The sequence below is a fragment of the Folsomia candida genome, unplaced genomic scaffold (genome assembly GCF_002217175.1).
Source record: "Folsomia candida strain VU population unplaced genomic scaffold, ASM221717v1 Fcan01_Sc009, whole genome shotgun sequence".
Lineage (NCBI taxonomy): Eukaryota > Metazoa > Arthropoda > Collembola > Entomobryomorpha > Isotomidae > Folsomia > Folsomia candida.
Genome location: NW_019091201.1, coordinates 1,629,240 through 1,652,216, shown reverse-complemented (window position 1 = coordinate 1,652,216; position 22,977 = coordinate 1,629,240). Strand labels below are relative to the sequence as shown.

At 37.3% G+C, this 22,977-nt stretch overlaps 3 protein-coding genes and 1 long non-coding RNA gene across 5 annotated transcripts; 2 read left to right on the top strand and 2 right to left on the bottom strand.

Moving 5' to 3' along the window:
- Positions 1-2,313: 2,313 nt before the first annotated feature.
- Positions 2,314-10,988, bottom strand: LOC110854100 (lysosomal-trafficking regulator). Of its 2 annotated transcripts, XM_022102499.2 has the most exons (19): positions 10,724-10,988; positions 9,460-10,044; positions 9,263-9,367; positions 6,315-9,053; positions 6,136-6,254; positions 5,959-6,068; positions 5,287-5,794; positions 5,190-5,211; positions 4,968-5,108; positions 4,771-4,894; positions 4,607-4,694; positions 4,268-4,538; positions 4,042-4,194; positions 3,731-3,973; positions 3,605-3,644; positions 3,364-3,541; positions 3,033-3,275; positions 2,870-2,944; positions 2,314-2,771 (listed from the first exon to the last, which is right to left on the bottom strand). In XM_022102499.2, exons 1-19 carry the CDS (start codon positions 10,787-10,789, stop codon positions 2,672-2,674), a joined length of 5,910 nt encoding a protein of 1,969 aa, XP_021958191.1. In that variant the 5' UTR covers positions 10,790-10,988; the 3' UTR covers positions 2,314-2,671. The 2 variants fall into 2 exon arrangements, with proteins under 2 accessions (XP_021958191.1, XP_035710830.1); XM_035854937.1 differs by lacking the exon at positions 10,724-10,988 and having other exon boundaries at positions 9,582-9,711.
- Positions 10,989-11,564: 576 nt separating this feature from the next.
- On the top strand, positions 11,565-12,979 carry LOC118436556. The gene is made up of 3 exons (XR_004835546.1): positions 11,565-11,815; positions 11,905-12,034; positions 12,098-12,979. It is a non-coding gene; the product is annotated as an uncharacterized LOC118436556 (long non-coding RNA).
- Positions 12,980-13,999: 1,020 nt separating this feature from the next.
- Positions 14,000-15,358, bottom strand: LOC110854232 (dual specificity protein phosphatase 3). Its single transcript, XM_022102644.2, has 4 exons — positions 14,989-15,358; positions 14,752-14,860; positions 14,423-14,673; positions 14,000-14,260 (listed from the first exon to the last, which is right to left on the bottom strand). The coding sequence occupies exons 1-4, from the start codon at positions 15,111-15,113 to the stop codon at positions 14,170-14,172; spliced, it is 576 nt and encodes a 191-aa protein (XP_021958336.1). The 5' UTR covers positions 15,114-15,358; the 3' UTR covers positions 14,000-14,169.
- Positions 15,359-16,690: 1,332 nt separating this feature from the next.
- LOC110854114 (guided entry of tail-anchored proteins factor 1) lies at positions 16,691-17,987 on the top strand. Its single transcript, XM_022102513.2, has 3 exons — positions 16,691-17,049; positions 17,133-17,298; positions 17,391-17,987. Exons 1-3 carry the CDS (start codon positions 16,945-16,947, stop codon positions 17,642-17,644), a joined length of 525 nt encoding a protein of 174 aa, XP_021958205.1. The 5' UTR covers positions 16,691-16,944; the 3' UTR covers positions 17,645-17,987.
- The last annotated feature ends 4,990 nt before the right edge of the window (positions 17,988-22,977 follow it).

Sequence of the window (22,977 nt, the reverse complement as noted above, 5' to 3'; positions counted from 1 at the left end):
CCCCAAATTGCTGCTGCATTCATTTCATTCTTGCAAAAAAATAAGTTAAGAACATCACTTTTTTAGCTCGAGGCTGTAGCAAAAGTACTCCAATAATAATATTTCACAGTTTTTGTGATGGGAGCACTAAATATAAAATAAATGTCATTTTTGCACTGATGAGTAAATCCTTCTTGAAGAGTGAAATAAAGCAGAGTCGTATTTGCTACTGCACATTGTTTGTTGGGACGATACATATTGTGCTCGAAAAGGATTAGTTTCATGGTTCGTAGTCACCCACGACCGAGATGGAAATGGAATGAAAATCCGTCATCAAATCAAATCAAAATCCACTCGAGCCGTGACGAGGTTTACACTGTCAGTCAGTTACATGTGCACTTGTTTTGTTGGATGGTAGAAGCGTATCAAATTAATATCGAATTAGGTAGTAGTTTGGTTTTAGAAGCGGCCGCATATTGAATTGAAGTGGCATGGTTTATTTATATGTGGTTTGGTTACTTTACTTTACTTACTACTATACGATTGTAGTTTTGTCGAGTAATTGGATTTTTTTTAAAAGCGACTTATTCCATTTCGAGAAAGACAAGACAATTGTAGTGGAAAATGAATGAGAACATGTACAAAAATAATATTAGAGTATATGCAACGACGACATTTGTGCAACCTGCACTAATTGTAATTTAAGTAATAATTTGTAAAAAGTCGAAATTTTACAAACCCTTAATTCGACGCGAGTTCCTCGTTAGGTTGACGTTTCACTTGAAAAAACTAATTTTAACATTAATATTTTATTTAATATACACAAAATTCCACTGATTACTTAATTTTTCACTTGAAATTAGATTTAAACAGCAAACACATTTCACCCTCTGGTACACATTCGTCATTCACAATTACAAAGTCAAAACTTGCATGTACTTCATAAACTTTATTGTATTGTTCTATTTTGTCATTTTGAATGTCTTTAATCGCATTATTGATTCTAATAGAATAGGTATTTAGGTCATATTTGATTATGATGGGACGTCATTAAATAGCTTAGTTAAAGGAACACGTAAAACAATAATGTTTTGAATCGGGGAAGGAAACATAAATCGTTTGTGTTGGATTATTGCTTGCGCCTCTAAAATCATGATATCAAATTACACAGAGAAGAATGCTTGTTCTGCTCGTGTGGATTGTGATGTCATAATTATGTGCTAGAATATTTTGCTTTATTTAATTCGTTCCGTGCAGTATCGACATGCAGTTTTTCCCAAAGTAAAGAAATGTTGGTCAGGTTTTTAGTCTTTTTTACGACGGAATTGCGTCTATGAGTAATATTTTTGCGGTGGAACGGTACAGATGTGCAGACGAAAATACGTATCAACACCACAACTGCTAAGTTTTGACTGATGGTAATATGGTGTCTAAAAAGCAGTGGCATGCTTCGTTCGTTTGGCTTGGCTTGACTTTAGCTTGGCGTGCAAATTTGGATGTTTTGATGAGTTAGCAACATCGTTAGGTCAAAAATTAGCAAGCATCAGTCATCAACTTTGTTTAGTGTTTGTAACGCAGTGAAAATCTTTTTGTCTGCAAACAGCTCGACATACATGGCGTATAGTTTTGGTAATGAACCAGAATGTAAGTACTACACGCAGATTACTTGTAGTCGTATGTATATTGTTGGTATTTCTCAGGTTTTTTTTATGAACTTGGAAAAAAACTATGATTTTGTTGAGTTATCATCATTTTAACGAAAATATAGAACAGTTAGACTTTCTTGTTAGGAAGAAATTGTTAGAGAATTTGAAGGGTTTGTAAATATTTTATTCAGGTTGAACCACATCCTAATATCCATCCATTCTGTGAAGGACCATTACCCATTTCATCATCATCATTTCTGATGTGCCGAAGGATTTTTCGTGATTTTGCGAATGCTGCTGCATTTCTAATGATTCAGATTTACATAATGAGCTTACAGTTAGTTTAGGAATGTAGGACGTGAGTTGTTGTCATTATACCAGGTTTCGTTACAAATTTACATGTGTAAATATGTGAAAACAATATGTGGGCTGAACACGAGCATTTTTTACACAAAAATATATGTATGCATATCAGTTACACATTTTATTGTAATTTGTCATAAAATAAATCTCCAGTGAGGTACAATTTTGATTTATGTACATTTCTTTCACCCAGTCAGTTAGGGTTGTCCTTGATGTCGCGCATTTAATTTTTGCATTTGACACACATTTGACTCTTACTAATGTTTTAATCATGAAAGAAAACTATGTATTTATGCGAAATAAAAATAAACATTCAAAAACTAAATCGTGTATATAAATTTAGTTTTTTATTTTCATAAAAAATTCACCAGATATTCATACCTTATTACATAACGTCGTCATCAATTTTAGTCCAGCTCCTGACGAGATAAATACAAATTTCTGTTTTTGGAGTACATGATAAATTATCTTAAAAAATAAAAAGAAATTCTGTTTTCGTAATTTGTGGAAATTGTTAGCATTTGTCGTCCATTGATTTGTCACGTATTAATTATCTTTTAGTCGTAAGCTTGATAAAATCACAGTAAACATTCAATAACTCATTTTCAATCGCGAGTTTGGAGGAACTTTGAAACATTGGACTGTTTTTGTAAAATTAGTCATTTGTACTGATTGGTTACTAATTATCCTGGAGAATTTGGTAACTGTAAAGCTGCCGAGATTGAAACTTCTTCATTCGCATACAAACAGTAAAGCCGTCGACCATCCTTGGAGTAGCGGATTCTAAATGAATTTATAATAATGTTATGAAACTATCTGCTTGAATAGTGCAAACTGGATAGTTCCGCATGCAGCAGAAATTAATATTTAATTTTAATTACCTCTGAATTGGGAGTGAAGCCAGAGGGACAACCTTTATGTCGCTAATAAATTTGAGATCCCAAGTTGAGTAGAATCTACGACAGATAAGTTTGGGCCATTGGTACATTGCTGCACTTTCATAATTTATTCGTAATTATGAGCTCGGTCTCTCTCTTTACTTACTTGATGTGACCATAGTCGCAACCCACAGCGATTAAATTTACATTTTTCCCAGGGTCCAACCCACTCAAACAGGCAGACTCGACTTTCTCCTCGGGTTGTATTCTGCCGATCTCGAAGCCATTAATTGTGGACAACGTGACAGTGTTTGTGGACAAGCTCACAGTCACAATGTCCCCAGTGGATCTGGACGCATTGACAGAATCGATGCTGTAAGGACGCTGAATTATGTTGATGTAAGCGACTCTATAAAAGTGTGCAAAATTTATAATGCAAATACGCCGAGGATAGAATGTTAGTGTGGTTTATTTTTTTGCATGGAATGAATGTATACCTCGTCATATCCCAAATTATGGCATGATTTTCTCCCGAACAGGATACCGCTGTGTTAAACTCGAAATTTAAATCGATACATTTTATCGGCTTGTAGTGCCCGACTAGATCAAACGTTTCCATAATATTTTCCAGGTTGAGAGACAATTTCAAAACTGTGATTCGGCCGGATTGATAACCTGAATTGGGGAAAAAACCAATCAATAACAGTAACCAACCTGATAAGATAAACTTTTACTTACCAATCCAGATGCATTTTTCTGTCGTTGCGCACGCTGTAATCTGTGGTGAAAGGAAATGGTTGCAAATTATTTAGAATCTTCTAATTAACTTTTTACAACGTGTTTCAATTATTTATCATGTCCCACCTCGTCCCCAATACACAAATGGATTACTTTGGACTTGATCTGAATTTCATGTGAACTCCACGCTCCAACGACGGTATCACCCATGATAAGAGTGCCTTTTGGCCAAAATAGTATTCGAGTTTGGGTTTCAAAGAGGCACATTTCATCCGAGTATTCCCTCGTATTGACCATTTCCAATTCTGAGCATGTCGGCGAACCGAGGAAATAACCCCATTTAATTCCACTCACAGTGTCCAGTACTTCCTGCAATGATAGCAATTGTAGTTTTTTTGCACCACATGATGACGATAAAGGGTTCTAATTTCACAAACCATTTCGCAATTCTCCACCGAGCACCACATTGACCTCGGATGCATGGATGAAAACAATTGTTTGGGAGTTTGCCCGTAATGGGCGACCATTGCCCTTCTCGCTTTTCTTGACAATTCATCGCTAACTCCTTCAATATCGAAGCCCTCGTAGGTCTATTAAATCGAATGAGATTGTTTCATCATACGTACGCACTTGAGATTAATGATAAGATCAACTTTCACTTACCGACGGATGGAAAACATTCATCGCTTGTACGGCCGGTTTTCCACTTTGTTTATACCCAAAGACGAGGTCGATCCAGTCGCACAATAATTTTCTCACGTGATTACTTTCCAAAGCTTGTCTGTTAATTAAAATGAAGAGCCTGGGATCCTTTTTCGCCCAGGGTGGAAGTTCTACGTGATCAACGCGTTGTCCATTTTGTCTCACTCCGAAATTAAAGTGTTGAGTGTTTTTGAGAATTTCGGGAAGGTAATAAAATTCGGGGATGGCTTCTCTGTAACGGTGATAAATAATATGAAATAATATGAAAATGCCCGTGAGATTTGAAATAATTTGACTAACTTGAAATCCGTATTGGATTCTTTAGCAGCAAGTCTCCATGTCGTTTCAAGGCTGTGAAAACTTCGATCAGGAATGTCAAAATTCCCGTCTATGGAATACAACATGTCATAAAATGTATGTTTTAGTGGACAAGTAACAAATAAGTTTCACGGTCTTCTGCATACCTTGGTATTGTAAGAAATGTTGAGTATAAGGTGGCAATCGGATCAGATAATGCAGCACTATTCCAGAGTTTGAATAGTGAGACCCGTAAAAAAATGGAGGAAAGTCCATTTCACGTTTCAGATACTACAAGATTACAAAATCCAATTTTTCCCTAGGATAAGCACAACAATTTACATAAATTTAATTGCCAACTCACGTTATAAGTGGTCATAAAGTGTTCCTCCTTTGAGGGATCTTGGATAGCCATGGGTCTCCTTAAGTCCCGATATGATTGTAGTGCATTCAAGTCAAGCGTCAGTGTGTCATATTTGGCAAGGACAAATGGGAAGACGGGATACTGCGGTGGTAATAAATTATTACGCGTAAAATCAATGCAATTCTGCACCAACAATGTGTATATATTTCGAACCATACTAACCTGCATGAGGTCACAATAAGTCCTGCAAAATGTAAAAAAAAACTTTTAAATTTTGGCAACTTGAAGCGGATTCGAAACTTTCTCCAATATTTCTAACCTGCCAGATGCAGTGTTGAGGTACATTAAATAGTCATAGTTTGAGAGAAGACCTTTGGTCCATCGGTACGTCATGGTGCTAAGGGAGGAATCCATCATGATAACATTTTTCTTCTGGTGTGCGAGGGCTTGCTTGATTTGGATAAAGCTCATGAATTCTTCTCGATCTTTGAAGCTCGCAAAAATAAACAGGTAACTTTGACTGCCCACAAAAATCTCGACTCCTCTATTTTCATGGGCGAATCTCCGCCGAAGAATGTAGACCACGTAGGTCAAGGAGACTTCAAGGTTTTCAGATCTCTCTCCAGAATTCTTGTTGAGGTCAGGGATAAAATAGAGCGTGTCGGTACTAAGGATTACTTCACCACGGATTTCTTCACCTGGGATTATCCGCATGCACAAGCGCATATATTGAATTTCAGTCTTGATTGTGGGAAATTTCATCAGTTCATCGCAACTGGTGTCTGATTGAAGTAGTAAATAATCCAGTGGATGACAGGTTTCAGCATCTGTGAATAGAACGTAATATGCATTCATTAAAGTTTTATGGGCTTGGCTTATGCATTTGGAAATTTTCACGAGTAGATAGAATATAAAATTCGGTAGATTATAACATAAATAAGTAATAGGCGCGTCTAGGTGGCACCATGAAACAAGTGGTAATTTTGATTACCAGATATTCTGTAGTCTGGCAGAATAAATCGCTGCGGGATTTTGAGGTGCTCTTTGTGAAGACGAAGTCTCATCCTACCTGGACCCTCGGACTGGTCGAGGGAAGAAAACCTTAAATATTAACATGTAATTAGTTTTAGTGTCATGATAAGTGTAATTTTTGAATATTAAAACTGACTTTGGATAAAGATCAGCAAAATGCCAGGGAGCTTTAGGATGACCAAGTTGCTCCGTAATTGCCAACCATCGCCTCCTCGCAATGATATCGTCTTCCCGAGTGCAAATGGATTTGATAACCTAAATAAATATTTGTGTCAGTTTTTGCGTCATGCTAACTTCAGATTTTATTAGGCTCACCTCCACCCCCATTTGTGTCCTCGTTCTCGTTACGGATTCAACCACTTGAACTGCAAAATTAGCCGTGACTTCGAAAATACTTTCAAAATAGGTGGCATTGCAGAAGTAACCCTTGTTCACACTGGAATTCTTGACCCTCACGGATTCATTATTTTGCGTTGGTGACGAGGGGGAGGAGGGGGCCATTGGGGAAATACTGGGAGTGATACTTGTCCTCGTTTTCTCCAAGAGGGCCAGACACTGTTTCAACTCTTGGTACGATACCCCACAAACTGGTGGCGTTTCAAGTAGAAGTTTAAAATTTCTAAAATCTGCGGAGAAAGTTGAGAAATTATTTGTGGGCGATAATATTCCTGCGTGAACCAAAATTGAGATAAATTTTTCTCGGATCGCTTTCTCCGCATCTTTTCGTCTCGTAGGCGAGTTTCTTTCGGAGCTTGGTTGGTTTCGTTCTTCGCTTTGATTTAGTTCAGTTAATGGGACTTGTACGTCTTCTGATTGTGCTTCATCGTCATGCCTTAATTGTTCTATTCGAGGAGGTAAGTTTGGGTTTAATTTCAGCGATAAATTATTGCTCTCTGTAAGCAATGACTCGAATGATGGATTATTTACACGGTCGGGAGAACCGTTTCCATAATTTTCAGAATTGTGTCTCTCCTTTTGCGTCGCTTCTGATAAGAAGAGACGAAGAAATGCGGTGAAACATCGCTCCATTGAGGCATCAGATTTCAGAACTTTTGGCAGCCAGGATTCCAAGTTGGAGCAATTTTGAAGCAGTACTTTCAAAACTTGTTGTTTCGTGTCAAAGTCGACCTTGTGGGGAACGAATATTTTTGAGAGACAAACTCCCATCAGGAAGGTTAACCGTTTCTTGTTATTCTTAACGAATCCGATCCAATTTTCCGTCTCCAACGCGTCTCCTTGATCCACTTCCATAATATGACTAGCAAACAGAGAAAGGAGCCATTTATCAAAGTTGTGTCCAAATCTGGACGCTGCGCTGCGTTCCATAAGCCATAAAACTCTGTGATTGTAGTCACTTTTTCGTAAATCCTTTCCCGGATAGTTTTTCAAAATGGAGATTGCTTCTCTGTAAAATCTTCCCAAGAGGGGACTGCCATTTGGGCCAGATTCTAACGCCGGACAAAACAACACTTTCCACGGATCTTCTTTCGAATTAAGGATATTGTACCGGATAACGTATGAAATTAGGGCGTTAAGTTGTCTTATGGTGGATGTGAGAGACACTGATTTATAGCAGTTTAGTATTGTTGGGATAATTCCCAGTGACATCAAGGCAGGTATCGTTCCAGGTTCATCTTCCTGAACCCAGGTCAAGATTGTGGTCAAAATGGTGTTGTTTTCCAACAGGCTGAGGGCGAGAGGGTATGAGACAGGGCCAAATCCTTGACAAATGCTGCTCACCACGGGAGCCATTTCCGGTTCCCCGTGAAGGTACAAGCTTGTCAGGAAAAAGCCCTTGTTCTTATTTAGAAAAGCCGTGACACATGGATTTTTTACTCTGGACAAGTAGCTCGAGAGGAGCTTGAGAGCTAATGTCTTTATCGTCACGTTTGTATGAGAACAATATGCAACGAAGAGATGGGAGTTGACGTGCGGTCTCAAAATGGAGAAAAACGCTCCATCCGGAAGAATTGCCAGGGCGTTGAGCAACACTGACATCAACGCTTCGACGAGAGATTCTTGAAAAGTATTTTGAAACGCGTCGTACTGAGATCGTTTAAATGTGCCTTTATTGTAAGCTTTTTGGTTGGCAGTTTTTCCCACAATTTCTGGAATGTCCTCATTCATGAAAACGACGTCATCCAGTGTTTCCTTATTTTCGTTGGTCTTCTTGTCATGATCATGATTAGATATGGAAACTGTTGGGGGAAATTTTGCCACTTGAGGTAGTGAGGAGGAGGGTTGCACATCCTGAGTCTGCTCTTCCGCTATTGTTGCGAAACTTGGTAATTTGGTTTGATAGAGGAAGAATGCATCTTCTTTTCGAGGTAGTGGAGGACATTCTTTGGGGAGGAGGGGGAACATGCCATATTTTACGATGGCGACACAAGCATACGCATCTGGTGGGGCCATTAGTTCCATAAAGATTGATTTTACCAGAGCACATATCCTCAAGGCGTCGATGCAACTTAGTGGGGACAGTGGAACTTCCTTGGGTGCAGATGCAGAGGATTTTTTAGCAGCAGTGGAAGTTGACGGGGTGGGAGTGGTACTCTCTACCGGCGTGATAAATTCCTGGGTCGGGTGCACCACCTCAGGTTTACATTCAAAAATCATATTGCAACAAATTGATAAAATTCTGTTGACAAAATCCTTGGATTTTAGCGTTGCGATGTTGGTGGTGCGATGCATATTCTTTTCTAGCAATAAATCCAGAATGACCGTGAGTAGACATTCGAACAAGGTTCGTCGTCCCGTTGGGGCTTCTGCATCCGTGCACCGGATACGAATCAAGGTTCGCCATGAGGACAAGAGACACTTGTCGAGCAGATCGTAGTCGAGGAGTTTGTTCCCACTGGAAGTGACACAGTGATGAACGAGAACAATAAATGTTTTAAACCCGAAGGCAGATCTTGCATTATTTAAGACGAAGCGGATGAGATTGTAATGCGGGGATGGTCCAACATCTGTGACCTTCGCGTGATTCTTAATTTGACCTAAGGCCAGGGACAATCCTTTAGACTGGATGTCGTCACCGTCGCATATTTCCACCACCTATGACATTTATTGAAGTACTGTATCGTTGCATGGATAGTAAGTGGCCGCGGAAGCCATGGGGACATCGGGGGAAAAGGTGAGGGCGGGGCTTATACAACATGGGCAGATGATGGGGACATCGAATAACCGTGGGGACATTGTTCCCCTGTCCCCACGCTTCCGCGGCTACTGACTGTGACTGGCAATCTACATATTCGACAGCTTACCCTTGCATAAAGAAACAGCATTACGTTGAAACCTCCAAGCTGATGCAAAGCCCATTGGAAATCGTTTCGATTTTGAGATGCAGTCAGACAGTCGATGAGACGCTCCTATATTACATAAAAAGATCAGTTATGCTTATGTCTGGATAAGAAATATGTCTCAAATATGTATTATTTATTATGCTGCTCCTATCACGTACACAATCCTTCCTACGTAACGTATTAGCTTTAAAGCAGTCAAAGACCTTCTGAAGCTCATTGACGGTAATGGCCCCACCGTCTGTTGGACACCATTGGTCCAAGAACTGAAAGTCATTAATACCTTCCACGGAGGCGGAGGATGAGGCAGTAATGTTGCTGGGATTACGTCTGGTTGTTGGGTTTAGCTGATTAATTTCTGCTCCGGGGATCGTCAATAGTAAATTTGACCCCTGTGCCCGGTTCTGATGGGAGGATTGTTGAGGGGGAGAGGTGCGCTGATTATTTATGATGGAAACGCTTGGGCCGGCAGACTTTGTTTTGCGAAGGGCTTCTTTGTTGACATTTTTCTCTTTTTTTAATGCTGCAGACCCCGTGACCCGATTGGTTGGGGTCGCATCGCTTTGGTCGGAGTGCGTCTGGTCGTCTTGTTGCAGAGTATTTTGTAATTCATTGTCATCTTCGGAGGGGAAATCTTCCTCTGCTGTGGAATAGACTGAGGAGGATGAGGAGGACGTGACTTCCTTTTGACTGCGAGGAATAGGGTCGACAACGCGGTTATCTTTGTTGTCGATGGAGTGCTGAGCCTAGAATTTTGTATCGGTTGAAAAGATTGTCATTTAAATTGTAATGTGCAAAATATCTTCATGTTGATGCTGTAAACTAGTAAACAATGATGCAATAATATTATGGTTCATAACAAACAAAACAAGCTCAAAATTATGTGGCGTAGTTTAAAAATTATTATTTAAAATTGACTAAGCTGTCTGGAGCATCAAAAAGATTGAGCAGCAATACATAAGTAGTCAATTAATCCGGACGTGATACTTAAAATTTGTTAGGCAAAGCTTCTACATATGAAATTGCTTATCTCATTCTCGTGCTTGTTATAAATCTTTTTTGCCACCTACTTTGTCACGTAACAATTGAAAATACTTTTAAGAAGATTCTTGTGATCCGCTAAGTTGCAAGTGTGATCTAGCACATTGCTAAAAATATCATAATACTTTTGTTCACGAACCAAGTATTGCAGATGTTTCTAGAAACATCTTGTATCGTATGTCAACAACGATTAGTGACGATTTATGTACATAGGTAATATACGTAAGTATTTTCGCATAAGTAATAAAGAACCACGCAAATATAAAATGTTTATGAGATCTGTTTCTACAAATGTTATTATGCATGCCAGAGTGCAAATCTTTAAGAGATAGAAGGCAAATTAAGACACGCTTCTTTTTTATCAAGTATCAAATGTTATGTTACCTTGTTGTCGGAATCTTCCCGTCGAAGAATATTGTTTTCCAATTCTTTTAATCTTTTTGAATCCATTTTTTTACATGGTATTTGTCAAATGATTTAAATATTCGTTTAGCAGAAAGATCAAACTTGCACTATAATAGTTTATTTTGTGTTTGTAAACAGCACTTTCACTTTTTTTGCATTTATGTGCAGGGAATTAATATATCTTTTAGTGTACTTATTTTATAAATATAATAATTAGAGATTGATGTCACAGGAAATATGTATGTGCATGACATGTCTCCATTTCCACGTGATAGTCAATGTGTAGTAAAAGTAAATACGCGATCGTCCCGTGATAAATGCTTATCACAAATGATTCAATATGAGAATGTAATATTTACTTGATCTGTTAATCAGTATTGTTTTTAGAGAGGCCTGACTTCTCGTGGTCAACAAACAGCTATACGCAGTCTATTTGACTGAAAATTGTCAACTTATTTAGTAACTCATGCATATGTAAATTTCCTGATTTTCTATTAACTAGATCATTCTCTCCAGTTTTTTTTACGTCGACTGTGTTAAATAGTGAGGTGCGTTTTATATTTCAACTCTGGAAATGTGGATCAAACAAAACTGGTTTATCGACTCCAATTATTGTATAGGTTATAACTTAAGTGAACACATTTATATGCATGTTTCACTATTTGTTCATCGAAAAGTTTTGTAACGTAGGGTCCTTACACACTTCGTGATGGTCACTTAGGCACCTTGAAGTTATGATATGGGGACTCATGCACTCGCTATTTGCACAATTGTAAGTAGTATCTTTGTTAAATTTGAATGGGATCATGCGTGCAGGAATTTAGCCCCGTTTGCTTTTGGAAGTTGATATATTTGTATATTTATTATTGACCAAACAACTCGGGAGTGGCGGGATGATAAGTATACACGAAGATAAGCAATTTGTCCAGTCACTTGTGCGGTGTTCTGTTCTGAATGAATTCTGACGATGAACTGACTACCATCGGAAGGTGTATGGAGGATGAATATAATGCGAGATAAGCCGGCAGAGGAGAAAGATAAGTCATTAGTGACATATGTGTGTCCAGGCAGGTATGCATTGTACTTTGTCAAACCATACTGCTGAGCTTACTTGGGTTAAATCCTATTTTATTTATTCATAATCCATGAATGTGATGCAGATTAGTGGAATAACATTAAAACAATTGCCTCCGTGTTGTTCTTACTCTGGACCAGATTCATCCTTATTTTATTACCCAAACATAATCCGTGATCCATGTCATCCCATCAATGAATGATAAATATTGTATTGTAAGACATGAAGAAATGGAGCACGTGTTAACATCCTGCTAAGAAATTAATCGTTTTTAATAGGTACACATATTTCTAGTAAATTGGAAAAACGACCGGAAGTGCAAGTTGGTTACATAGATTGCTTTCCCTTTCGGGGACGACATTTTGGGGAAATGCGATATAAATATTTGCAAAGTCCTGTATCAACAGGAAGAAAATGGTTAATTATGCATGTACACAGCAGCTGAATCATTATGATGACACATGCGGAACACATTATGTGCAGATTGGCATTTCCAATTTGGGAGATCAACATAAGGATGTATTGATTTATTTTGACAGTTATCACAATTACTGCATGTAAATAATCTCTCCCATTAACTAACCCCTTTCTCATTAAGAATTCATGTACGAGGAGGCATTCCATTGCTTGTCTATAAATCCGTGTGAGTAGAATAAATAGCGATATAAGAATCGCAACATGGAATGAAAACCCAATAGGTTTTGGTGGTGGATGATGGGAAACTGCGTCGGTAAAGAGATTAGCTGAACAGTTGCATTCCACTTTCTTTTCCAGCATTCTGACATAGATATCATTCATACTTATCATTGAATCATGTGACGTTGTCACATGGACACAATTAAGCACATGAGGAAGTTCCGTTGATTCCTATTTTATTGTACATATGTCCACAAAATATGCATACATGAGACTCCACACGTTTCGGTATAAACTTTTTGTGTATGTATGTAGATGCAATTTTGAGGCGTGTGCAAGTCAACGAGTAAATGCTTAGGTAATAGTTTTCTAAGGCAGGTCAATTTTTTCCAGAACATATGCGACGATAGAATTATTGTATGAAAATCGAGGTGGTTCCAACGGGAGTGGCATCGTTCCCACCCTCTACAAACCTATTAACAGCAGCTTGTCATTAATTTTTTTTATTTAACAAGGGGATTGAGAACAAGGACCAGAAATTGCAGCTCAGGATTATATTTTATGTATTACTATGTACTTTCGTTAGTACCGATATTCGTCTGCAGAAGTGAGTGATGACGACGATTCGTGATTACGATTAAATTATGTGACGTGAACTTTCAAGACGATTAATACAAAAAATAGGTACCTACCTGCATCTATTTTACTGTTATTTGTGTACACCATTAAATTGCACGAGATACTTATCTTCGGAAATGGTTTCCGAATTTCTAAATGCTGAAAAAATATATATGGCGTGGAAGTCGGACAAATAAAAAGTTCTGGAACTGGTTATTATAAACCTGGAATATTTAGTCTACACATTGAACAACTTTTCATAACGTTAGTCAAGATTAGTTTGTAAAATTGTTATGCAATTTTGGCATTATTTTGCCTGAACTCGTGGAGTATGACACAATCCGTATTGCACTATTATTAATTAGCATAAATTCTAATAGTAGTAATCCTATCTTAGATTTGTTTTTCACTTGTTTTGTGCGTCGTAGTATACTATGTAATCTTCTAGTAGTTAGTTATCTAACTAACTCAACTCAAGGCAAATGAAAAACCTTGACGGATGACGTTTGACGCGTGGAGGATTAGAAATTGGCATGGATTACCTGTTATCATGTTGTATAATAATGTTGGAGCTTTCGATTTGGGATGGTATTTCAAATTGGTCTACGACGCAATTTACGAATAAGCTGGATGTTGATCATCAATTTTTTCAGGTGTTTCTAGTTGCATTAATATTTATATTTAGAATAATGACTCATTTACGTATGTTTATTTTGTGCAATTAGATATTGTGAACCGGATATGATTAATGATTTATGTTTGTTATTTATGCGACCTTCTTAATAAAATAAAGTTCATATTTTATGTAGATTTAATTACAGGTTATTAAACAACAACTTAATTATGTAACAATTATTATGGTCTCAAGTTTAGTAAAAAAATATATGCTTATCTTCCAGACAGACAATGTAAGGTCACTTGAGGCATTCAAAGTTAAAAATAGCTTTTATTTATCTCAAAAATAACAACAAGAATAATGGCCAAGATTTTGGTGTCAATGACGCAACAGGAAATGAGAGATTTGCGTTTATAAAGCATGCTAGGACAATTCTTGGCTGATTTATATAACATGTGCAATTTGCGACATTACTGCATTTTAAGCATAGACACGGTGATTTCTATAACGCAATTCTAGATCACACAATTGCTCGAAGAACCCATCATTAGGAAAAATCGGCCTGCGTTTTCTGAAAAAAAGAAAAGAAAAAATACACTTTTTGGAATTTATCCAACAAACAATTAATTGGATATCTGTCATGTGTATGGAAATAAATAGAGCGTATTCAAGCTTCCGACACATGTCACGCGTATCCATGAATGGTTAACAGAAGCAACTTTTTAGTGTATACCTGACGGTTCTCACTGCTTCCTTGGCAGACATAGACTTCTTCATCATAAGATAAGCGATTATCAATGTGGCAGAGCGACTGATTCCTTGCTGGCAGTGGACATAGACGATCCCTCCTTTCTTTAAAGCATCGTCAATGAATTTTGTACTCTCCTCGAAATTCCTGTAGATTGGAAATCTCTTTTCGTCGTGGGCTTGTACACCCTTAAATTGGATGCCGGAATGGCTGTAGTATGAGGGCTTGGTGAGCACCTGCATGGAAATTTGCATGCATTTGCATGTATTATTATGCATATGATTACCTATTCGTTGTATATTTATGGTACATACGCAAGTTCCGCAAATGTCCTTAGATTCGCAATCTGAACACGCCATTGCTGCATTAAGGATGTGTGTGACTCCTTCACTGACCAACCTCCGCACACTTAAAGCTGTTGTTCTATTTAAGAAAGAGGTGGTAAAATTAGGCAAAAAAATCGAGTAATACATAAGGAAATGCATAAATGTATGTATTTCACATAAAACAAAATCCGATGTATGTATTTACAAAGAAGTGACGAAACTTACGCATCTCCAAGCAAAATTCCGGGATACACCTCATCGTACGAATTTCTTGGTGGACACCAACCCTCCTTCACGATCTCCCTGAGGTCTTCCTTCGTAGTCCCTGTGCCGAACCTTCTCGTGTACATTTTTAGGAAACAAATTGTGTTTTTTTAAACTTTCACTTAAATATTTGTAATCAATTTAATTTTAATTAGGAAGGCTGAATAAACTATTGAACTGAAAGTATGTATGTAGTAATTAATTTTTTTCTCTGTCTGTGTTCCACATTCACTTTCAATTCAACAGTCTGAACGACAAAACAACCTTCCGCACCCACCACAAGAAGGAACTGATTAAACGACACTGAATGAGTTTGGAACTGTGTCGGTGGACTTTTTACCAGAAGATTTCATGGGATAAAATAAGTGGAGTGGGTTGAAAAACCATGCAAAGTGTGTATGTGTAGAAGAAATCGGTATATATCGTGATCCCGTTCTTAATAAGAAAAAAGAACTATGTTACTACTATGTACCACCACGGGGTACGGAAAGTGTTATAAAGAGGGGAATAATAATTAAATGTTATGCTTGCGAATCTTGGGGGTATTGTATGTAGGCATGCTCGTATAGTTAGTTAGTTGGTGGTAATAATATGAGCATAAGCATGGCATGACGGCATTCTCAGAGTTCATGGGAATGTTCTCTAAAAATAAAGTGACTTTGGCACTTTTCACCGTTTTTTAAAGCTCGTCTTCTCTTCTCCTCTGGTCTCACTCGACTTGATATTGCGAATAATAATATCGTCATCACCCCACTGAATCCGATTCATCTAAGAGAATATATAATCTCCGTAGTTGTGAAATCCAAGCTATGTGTTTATGCAACTGGTGCAAAAATGTTTGCGCTCCAGCCGTATGATAAATTGCGAATGATTTGTTTGCAACTTTTACAGAATTTCGTGATCTTGGTTTACTCGGCTTGTCTCATTTTAAACAGTTTTAGTGTACCGTGTCCTTGTAAATATCTATCAGCCGTGGGCGTCATTCATCTCATCTAATCATCACTTCCGTCACTCAGCAGGCTTTCGCAATTACATCGTTTTCGGATAAACATGCAAATATGTCAATTTAAGCTGATTTATAGCAAGATAAATGTCAGACTTTGTGTCACGTATACAAATTAATGAAGGAGAAAGTTCCTTGACTTGGATTTTTAAGCATGTTATGTAAAGACGTTCAAGATCATGCTTTTTTCTACTTTATCTGTTCTCTCTCGGAGGAAGAAGACAATAATTCAAGTTGTGAACTAATTTAATCTCATCGAAAAAAACTAAACGAGTTCATGGTCATGGCCGTCCGTTCGTCGTGATCGCTTCTATCTGTATCGTGTCTGGTTTTTTGCGCAGTAAAATTGCAATAAATCATTTCAAGGAGAATGTGCAATGATTAACTAGATTTTCGATTTCAAGCTGGTAATTTTTGTGTTTGTATTTTTAACTGTCACCAGTAAGCTACAAATATCTCACTTGACTTTCTCCAATGAATTTACGTAGTGATCTTCAAGTAATGAGCTGAAATCACTGAAATATAAATGAAATTATAGATGTCTAAGAAATACCAAAAATGATGAATAAAAATATGTATTCAAGCTTTCTAAAAAAACAAATTTGCAAAATAACGAGAAAGGAGGAGAAAGCAATTCAACTTCCTGTTTCATTTGCCCCGTCTCACCTTGCGTGTGGCGCGAGTGAGCTCAAACTAGTAAATTTTATAACTTTTCATAATATTTTCTAAAAATCTTATCAAGTTTCTTAATTTTAATTACTGTTTAAATATTGGAGATATCGTGTTAAAGTTTATCTGAAAGTCATTAAGTTCTAGTCATTTAGATGTTATAATAAAATTATCACGACGACCGTAAAAGAGTTGATTACTTTAATTTAAAATTAATTCAAAGTTTTAATATTTTAATTGATAAAATGTCCATTATTAAACAGAGTAAAGTTGAGTACGACATATTTCTCGTACTACTTATTCCCATACTTATCTTGATAACCAAGTTTATTCCAAAATTGTCGACTTGGGTAAGGACTAGTTATTTAATTACTCTGGTATGTTTAAATAGTCTATAGATTGTTGGCTTAATTTTTTTATCATTTATTTACAGATCTCTACCAGATTTTATAGATTAACGTCCAAAGAGGCAGATCAGGTGCGAGAAATCATACAAATCAGGAAAGAGATGGGGGCTATGTCGATGGTGGACGAATTTGCAAAATATGCAAAACTACAGAGAAAGTTAAACCAACTTACACTCGATTTGGAATCTAGTGGTACATAACTACATATTTATTACCATAAACCTGAATAATAATACAGAATTGTTCTTAATATGTATATATACAACTCTGTTTATTAAATATAGGTGACTGTAGAAAATCCATCCAAACCAAAATATACAGGTGGACGATGGGAATTTTGTCAGGGCTTGTCGCCATTATTTACTTATCATTATTGGGCTTTGTCGGAACATCTACGCCCGTTTTTGTTGTCCCCAAAACTTGGTATTTTCCAATCCAGTCAATTTTAGCTTATCCGTCTGAAGTCGAAGGAGCTATCAGTATTCCAATATGGACTCTTTTAACAAGAAACGTAATTTCTGTGCTTGTTAAAATGTGAAAGTATGTCAGTCGATTTTGAAAATTTGTGTCCATCAGTTTTATAATTGGAACTTACTTTGTACTACATATGTACAATAATAAGTCTGCCTTGTCTAAATTGCCGTGATAGTGTAAGACATCGAATTAAAATGTAAACTTTGATGTTGAGTCGCTTCAATTAATTAATTTGTTGCTGTTAACACTTGATTTAATTGTTACTTCCAATTCGTATATATGTATTCGTTAATTCGCACACACAAATTAAGTAACTCACTGTACAAAATTTGTACTACAATTTGTAGTCTACAAATATGGTTGAACATCATGTTTAAGAAAATAAACTGTATGATTCCGTAATATAATTAATTCTTGCTAAGCATACGTTTAATTAGCTGACCAAAATCATAATGAGAATTTTATCTGTTTATTTAAGTGTACATGCCATTTCCTCTGTAATAACTTAATTTACCTACATTACGAAATTCACATTTACACAACATTCACACTTTGTATAAAATTATACTAGATAAATAATCCTCCCATGGTATTGCACCACTGCATCATACATAAATGATTTTCTGATCTTTTGAAAATTTAATTTGTGGGTGGCCTTGATTTACCTATATTTGCTTTTATATTTAGCATTGACATTTCCGTTTTCCTTCCTCCTACTGAACAGGAGTAAAACAACAAACAACTTTCATAAAAGGAAACTCGAAACTTTGCCATTTACGAGTCACCTCTATTCTCTCCTCGGTCTGTCTGTCATGGACTTTTCATTCTTCTCAAGTCTGCAAAAGCAACCCGATTACTCCACATTCGATTGGAACTTTCTTCTCTCCTTTCTTGTGCATTTAGGCAAATGAATCAAAAGACCTTCACTTCAATTACATACGGCGGTTGGGTGGTGGGTTGGTTGCCGGAGAAAGCATCACCACCACCACTAACGAGAATCTATACAGATATCTTTGTACCGGATTTGTCCTTCTGCCATTGCCCACCAGCAAAAGAAAGCTTAGGTAAACTCAGGCTCGTGCAACCTTGGACCTTGAAATTCAATGTCGGAGTGTGTGGAGGATTCACTAACTCACTCGTCCCGTTGCTTCCTCCTTTCTTGTGGGATTATTCCTCTCGAGAAATAGAATAGATTTCGAATAAAAGGAGCATTAATGCAAATCCTGCGTCACAATGGGACGAGTGCACGATGGAAAGTAGAACTTTTCCAAGTATGGAAGAAATTAGTACTTTCTCCCCGTCTGTCATATTTCGACCCACTTCATCTCATCCGAGACGTGCACATACGACCTTAATTTGGTAAATGAGGATGAATAAATTGAGTTGCTTTTTTCCTTACTGGAATCGTTTGTAAATGGAAATCTCATTTCGGAAAGGAGATGAGTGTTCAGAAATATTATTAGTATTTTGCATAGTTGAAGAGCTTCGACCTAAATTTCGGGAGGAGGAAATGAAGATTATTTAATTCGGGAGAAAGTAGTTCATCGCGATGATTTCGTGGAATTCTACGAGCAAAGTATGTATATTTGTTTTCCCATTTCCAGACAAGTTTCGATGTTTGGAGAGCTGTTGATTTATGCACATGTACGTATGCATAGTAAATATGTTACCTAAGTGCATATATAGGTGGATATATTGGATTCACTTTGAGAATAGTATAGACTTTTTGTACCTCTTATTAGCCGAGTTTCAATCTAGATTCTCATGAGACGCTTCATTTGACATTTTTTATTTTATTTGACTATCCACCTACTCGTATTGAGACGACAATAATACGAAATAGACCTGAATGAGGCTTCATATGGAGAAAGGCCTTGTGACGTGAACCCTTTGCCTTTTATTTTTCCAGGAACATCAAACTATCTCCCACCAGTCAAATAAAATAAAATAAAATAAGCGACCTGGACGGACAGCCCTTCTTAGAACTGTAGAAATGAAATTGCATTTTTATGGGATAAAAATCCTTTTCACCAAGAGACCCCTCAAGGGACGAATTGAACGCTTAAATTCCTAACTTGAATGCCTTTGACTTTTTTCTTCTCCTCTCGCCTAAATATTTTCAGTGCGGGTACATGTGCGTACGAGGCCTAGATTTTAAAACAGTTTATTTGTAAACCATACCATGCAGATCATGCAATTTCATCATACGTACGTACGTATTGTGCCATGTGTGTATTTATGTATGTGTCGAGGCATAAATGTATTTTGAAACCGAGTGAAAAACAGGACATAAAAGTGATTCAACCAACAAACTAACCGAGAGGGACGGCGATGATGTGGTCTGCTTCTGTTGAAGGCCACTTTGAACAAACACTTTTTTCCAACTGTCTACTTTATTACCGTACTCGTATAAAAAAACAGTTCATCTCCTCCTCATCTTCTGTCTGTGGATTGGATGCAGTTGGATAATCGGGCAGGGAGAATGGAGAGGAGGAGATTTTAAACTGATTTTATACGACGACTTGCTTTGGCCTTGGCGTTTGTAACTCGAAAACGAAAAGCAAGGTATGCGTTCGAGAGTACGGCACATAATAACAAAATCATAAAAAACCATGATGATTCCTTTCCCGTCGCATCATCAATTTTCTACAGATTTCTATTTAGATTAGCTTAAATTTAGTCCTCGTGATTAAACGGGGTAAAAAATAGACGCACTGCACACCGGGTTTGAAAACATTTCTCATGAAATGATGTAAGCAGCAGAACATCAATTTCCGAGACAAATAAACGCAACGCATCACAATAATAATCCACAAATAGAGAAAACGAACGAATGACGTTCGCATTGAAGAAGGGTTCAAATAGCTGAAGAAAAATACAACCCTATAATATCGCATGCACATAAACAAGAAGACTGATCAATGAAATAAATGGATTACGCAAACCCGACCGACTCGATAGTATCTGCTCGATACTTACGAGACATACATACAAAAGATAGACAAATTGATGTTTACTTAAGTCGTTCAATTTCACCTTCAGTTTCTTCTTCTTCCTTAGTGAAAAGAGCGTCCCTATAATTTGAGTAGTCCACCAACATTTCTGTATTGACAATCGTCCACACTTTGTTTCTCCTTGTACCACACATGCCCGAGTACTTTACGGGATGATGGCATAGCTTAAAGTAAACCCCGAGGACAAGGTCTTTTGAATGAGATGAGGACTGAATTCAAATGCCTTGGGCTCCATACCTAACCTACAGACAACACGAATTGTGCATCAAATATGGCTTTACAAACCTACATATTTGGATATTATGGAGTTTCATGAAGTGGTATCCTTGCTAGAAGAAGGTAAAAAGGAGCATTGAAGTGGTGGGGATGAATCTGGGTCACCGCCACAACTTTTCAAGCAGCCGTCCAACAACCTCCAAACAAGTTGACGAACGAACGAAGGTAAATTAGAGTACGATTCCGATATTGCGATACAATTCATAGTTGTTGGTACATAAAATAATGAGTGAAGAACTAACTAAACCATCAACTCTGAGGAGCTGTCCAGAGTAAGTTTATTATTGGTCTCAAGGTGACGGAGGGGGAAAAGAACTCTATATGCTGCAGAGTAAGCACTTTTGCTTTTCTTTATTTCTTGAGAAATTCGGCCACTTCAGTTTCAATGAGGACGATTTTTTACACCACACACCACTGAAATTAGACACCTCAATAAATACATACAAATATGTGGGCCAGACTGTGCTGGATTGGATGGTCCTTCGAATGGCTAAATAAATAAAAGGGTTGCAAGAATACTGATACATTGACATGCTACTTTTCGCTGATGTTGTCTTTATAAAACACGCCACATCAAGTATGTACATATGTATGGACAGATACAATGTATTATGCATTAGGTTACGTTATATAGAAGTTCTGCCGTGTATAAATAAATACATGTATGAATAGAAGAACTACACGATTTTTTTAGTTCATGCGAACATTTAGAGGAACATAAGTACGTGGTAACATTATTACAAATTTGTACATGTGTATATCCCTGGCCTGGAAATCCGATATGAAGAAAACTGATTTTTTAATGGGCACAAATACAGCATAAAATTATTTGAAAACAAATAAAGTGCATAACGATATATGCAATTTTACTTTATTTTACTCCATATTGAGCAAATATGTCACGTAACAAAATAATTAATTGGAGAACTTAATGGAACACCAATCCATTAGGACTAATAATGTTGGACAAATAACAATCCAAAATGGGTTGTCTGGGATGTAGGAAAGTAGGTGAAGCGATTGAAAACTGGAGCATCATTCAAGGCGAGAGAAGAGCAAGTCCATATTATACAAGTCGTCGTCCCCCACTTCACAAAGTCCAATCACAAATAGAATCCCACCACAAGAGTACGACGCGTACTTGGCTGACTTATTTTGAGTGGGTGTCAAGTCTCTCTAACGACCCGAAAAAATAAAGCCTCTTCAAAACCTGTCTTCATTTCCATTTCATTGAGAGAATTTCCAGAATTTACAGCCAGCCAGTTAAATACTACATATTTAGTAGTAGTTGGTCATGTAATAAGTAAGTCGTGTGTCATTTATAAATGGGAGGGAGGAGCAGCAGGAGAGGAAGGAAGTGGGAATATGATGCTCAAATACTTGGCCTCGTTGAAATAGAAACTTAAAATTAGGTCAACTAACAACGATGCTACATACGTAACGTAATGACGAACAACAATGTGCTACATACAAAACAACCATGAGAATACATAGGTTACCCTGGACTGGACTGACTGAGGATGAACTCAGGGTAGCAGCATTTGCAACATGTTGCTCACTCACTACATAAACGGCATACATATAAAAAAATGTATGTATTTATAATGGCATCAGTTCGTCTAATCATATCATCCTGTCTCAAAAAGATTTTAGGTTTCGTAATGGCCAAACTTTTTTCTGAAATGAATGAATGACATTATGAAAAGTTCAATATTTGATTGGATTTCAACTTCCAAGAAAAACTAATAGATTTTGAATTATGTATGCGTCCTTTCCTTTCCTAACATTTCTTGAGTCGGGCAGGATTACGACGTACGCCTCTGAAAAGGTCAATTGTTGGAGAAGAAATTGAATATTATTATGAAATGAATTCGGAATCTGAATTAATGTCCTTGATCCAGTCTCCTCTAGTAGTCGTCGGGTAGTGAGATTTTGAGACTTTTTGTCCCCGTCCGCTCTGCGTAGTTAGGTTAGTTAACAGGCTATGTGTTGTGTAAAGGAGAATAATGTAGTCTCTTTCTCTCTGAAGGAAATCCTTGAAACTTGTATAAGTGGGACTGCGTTAGGAGAAGAGGCGAGGGTTGTATACGAGTACGTTACGTATCCA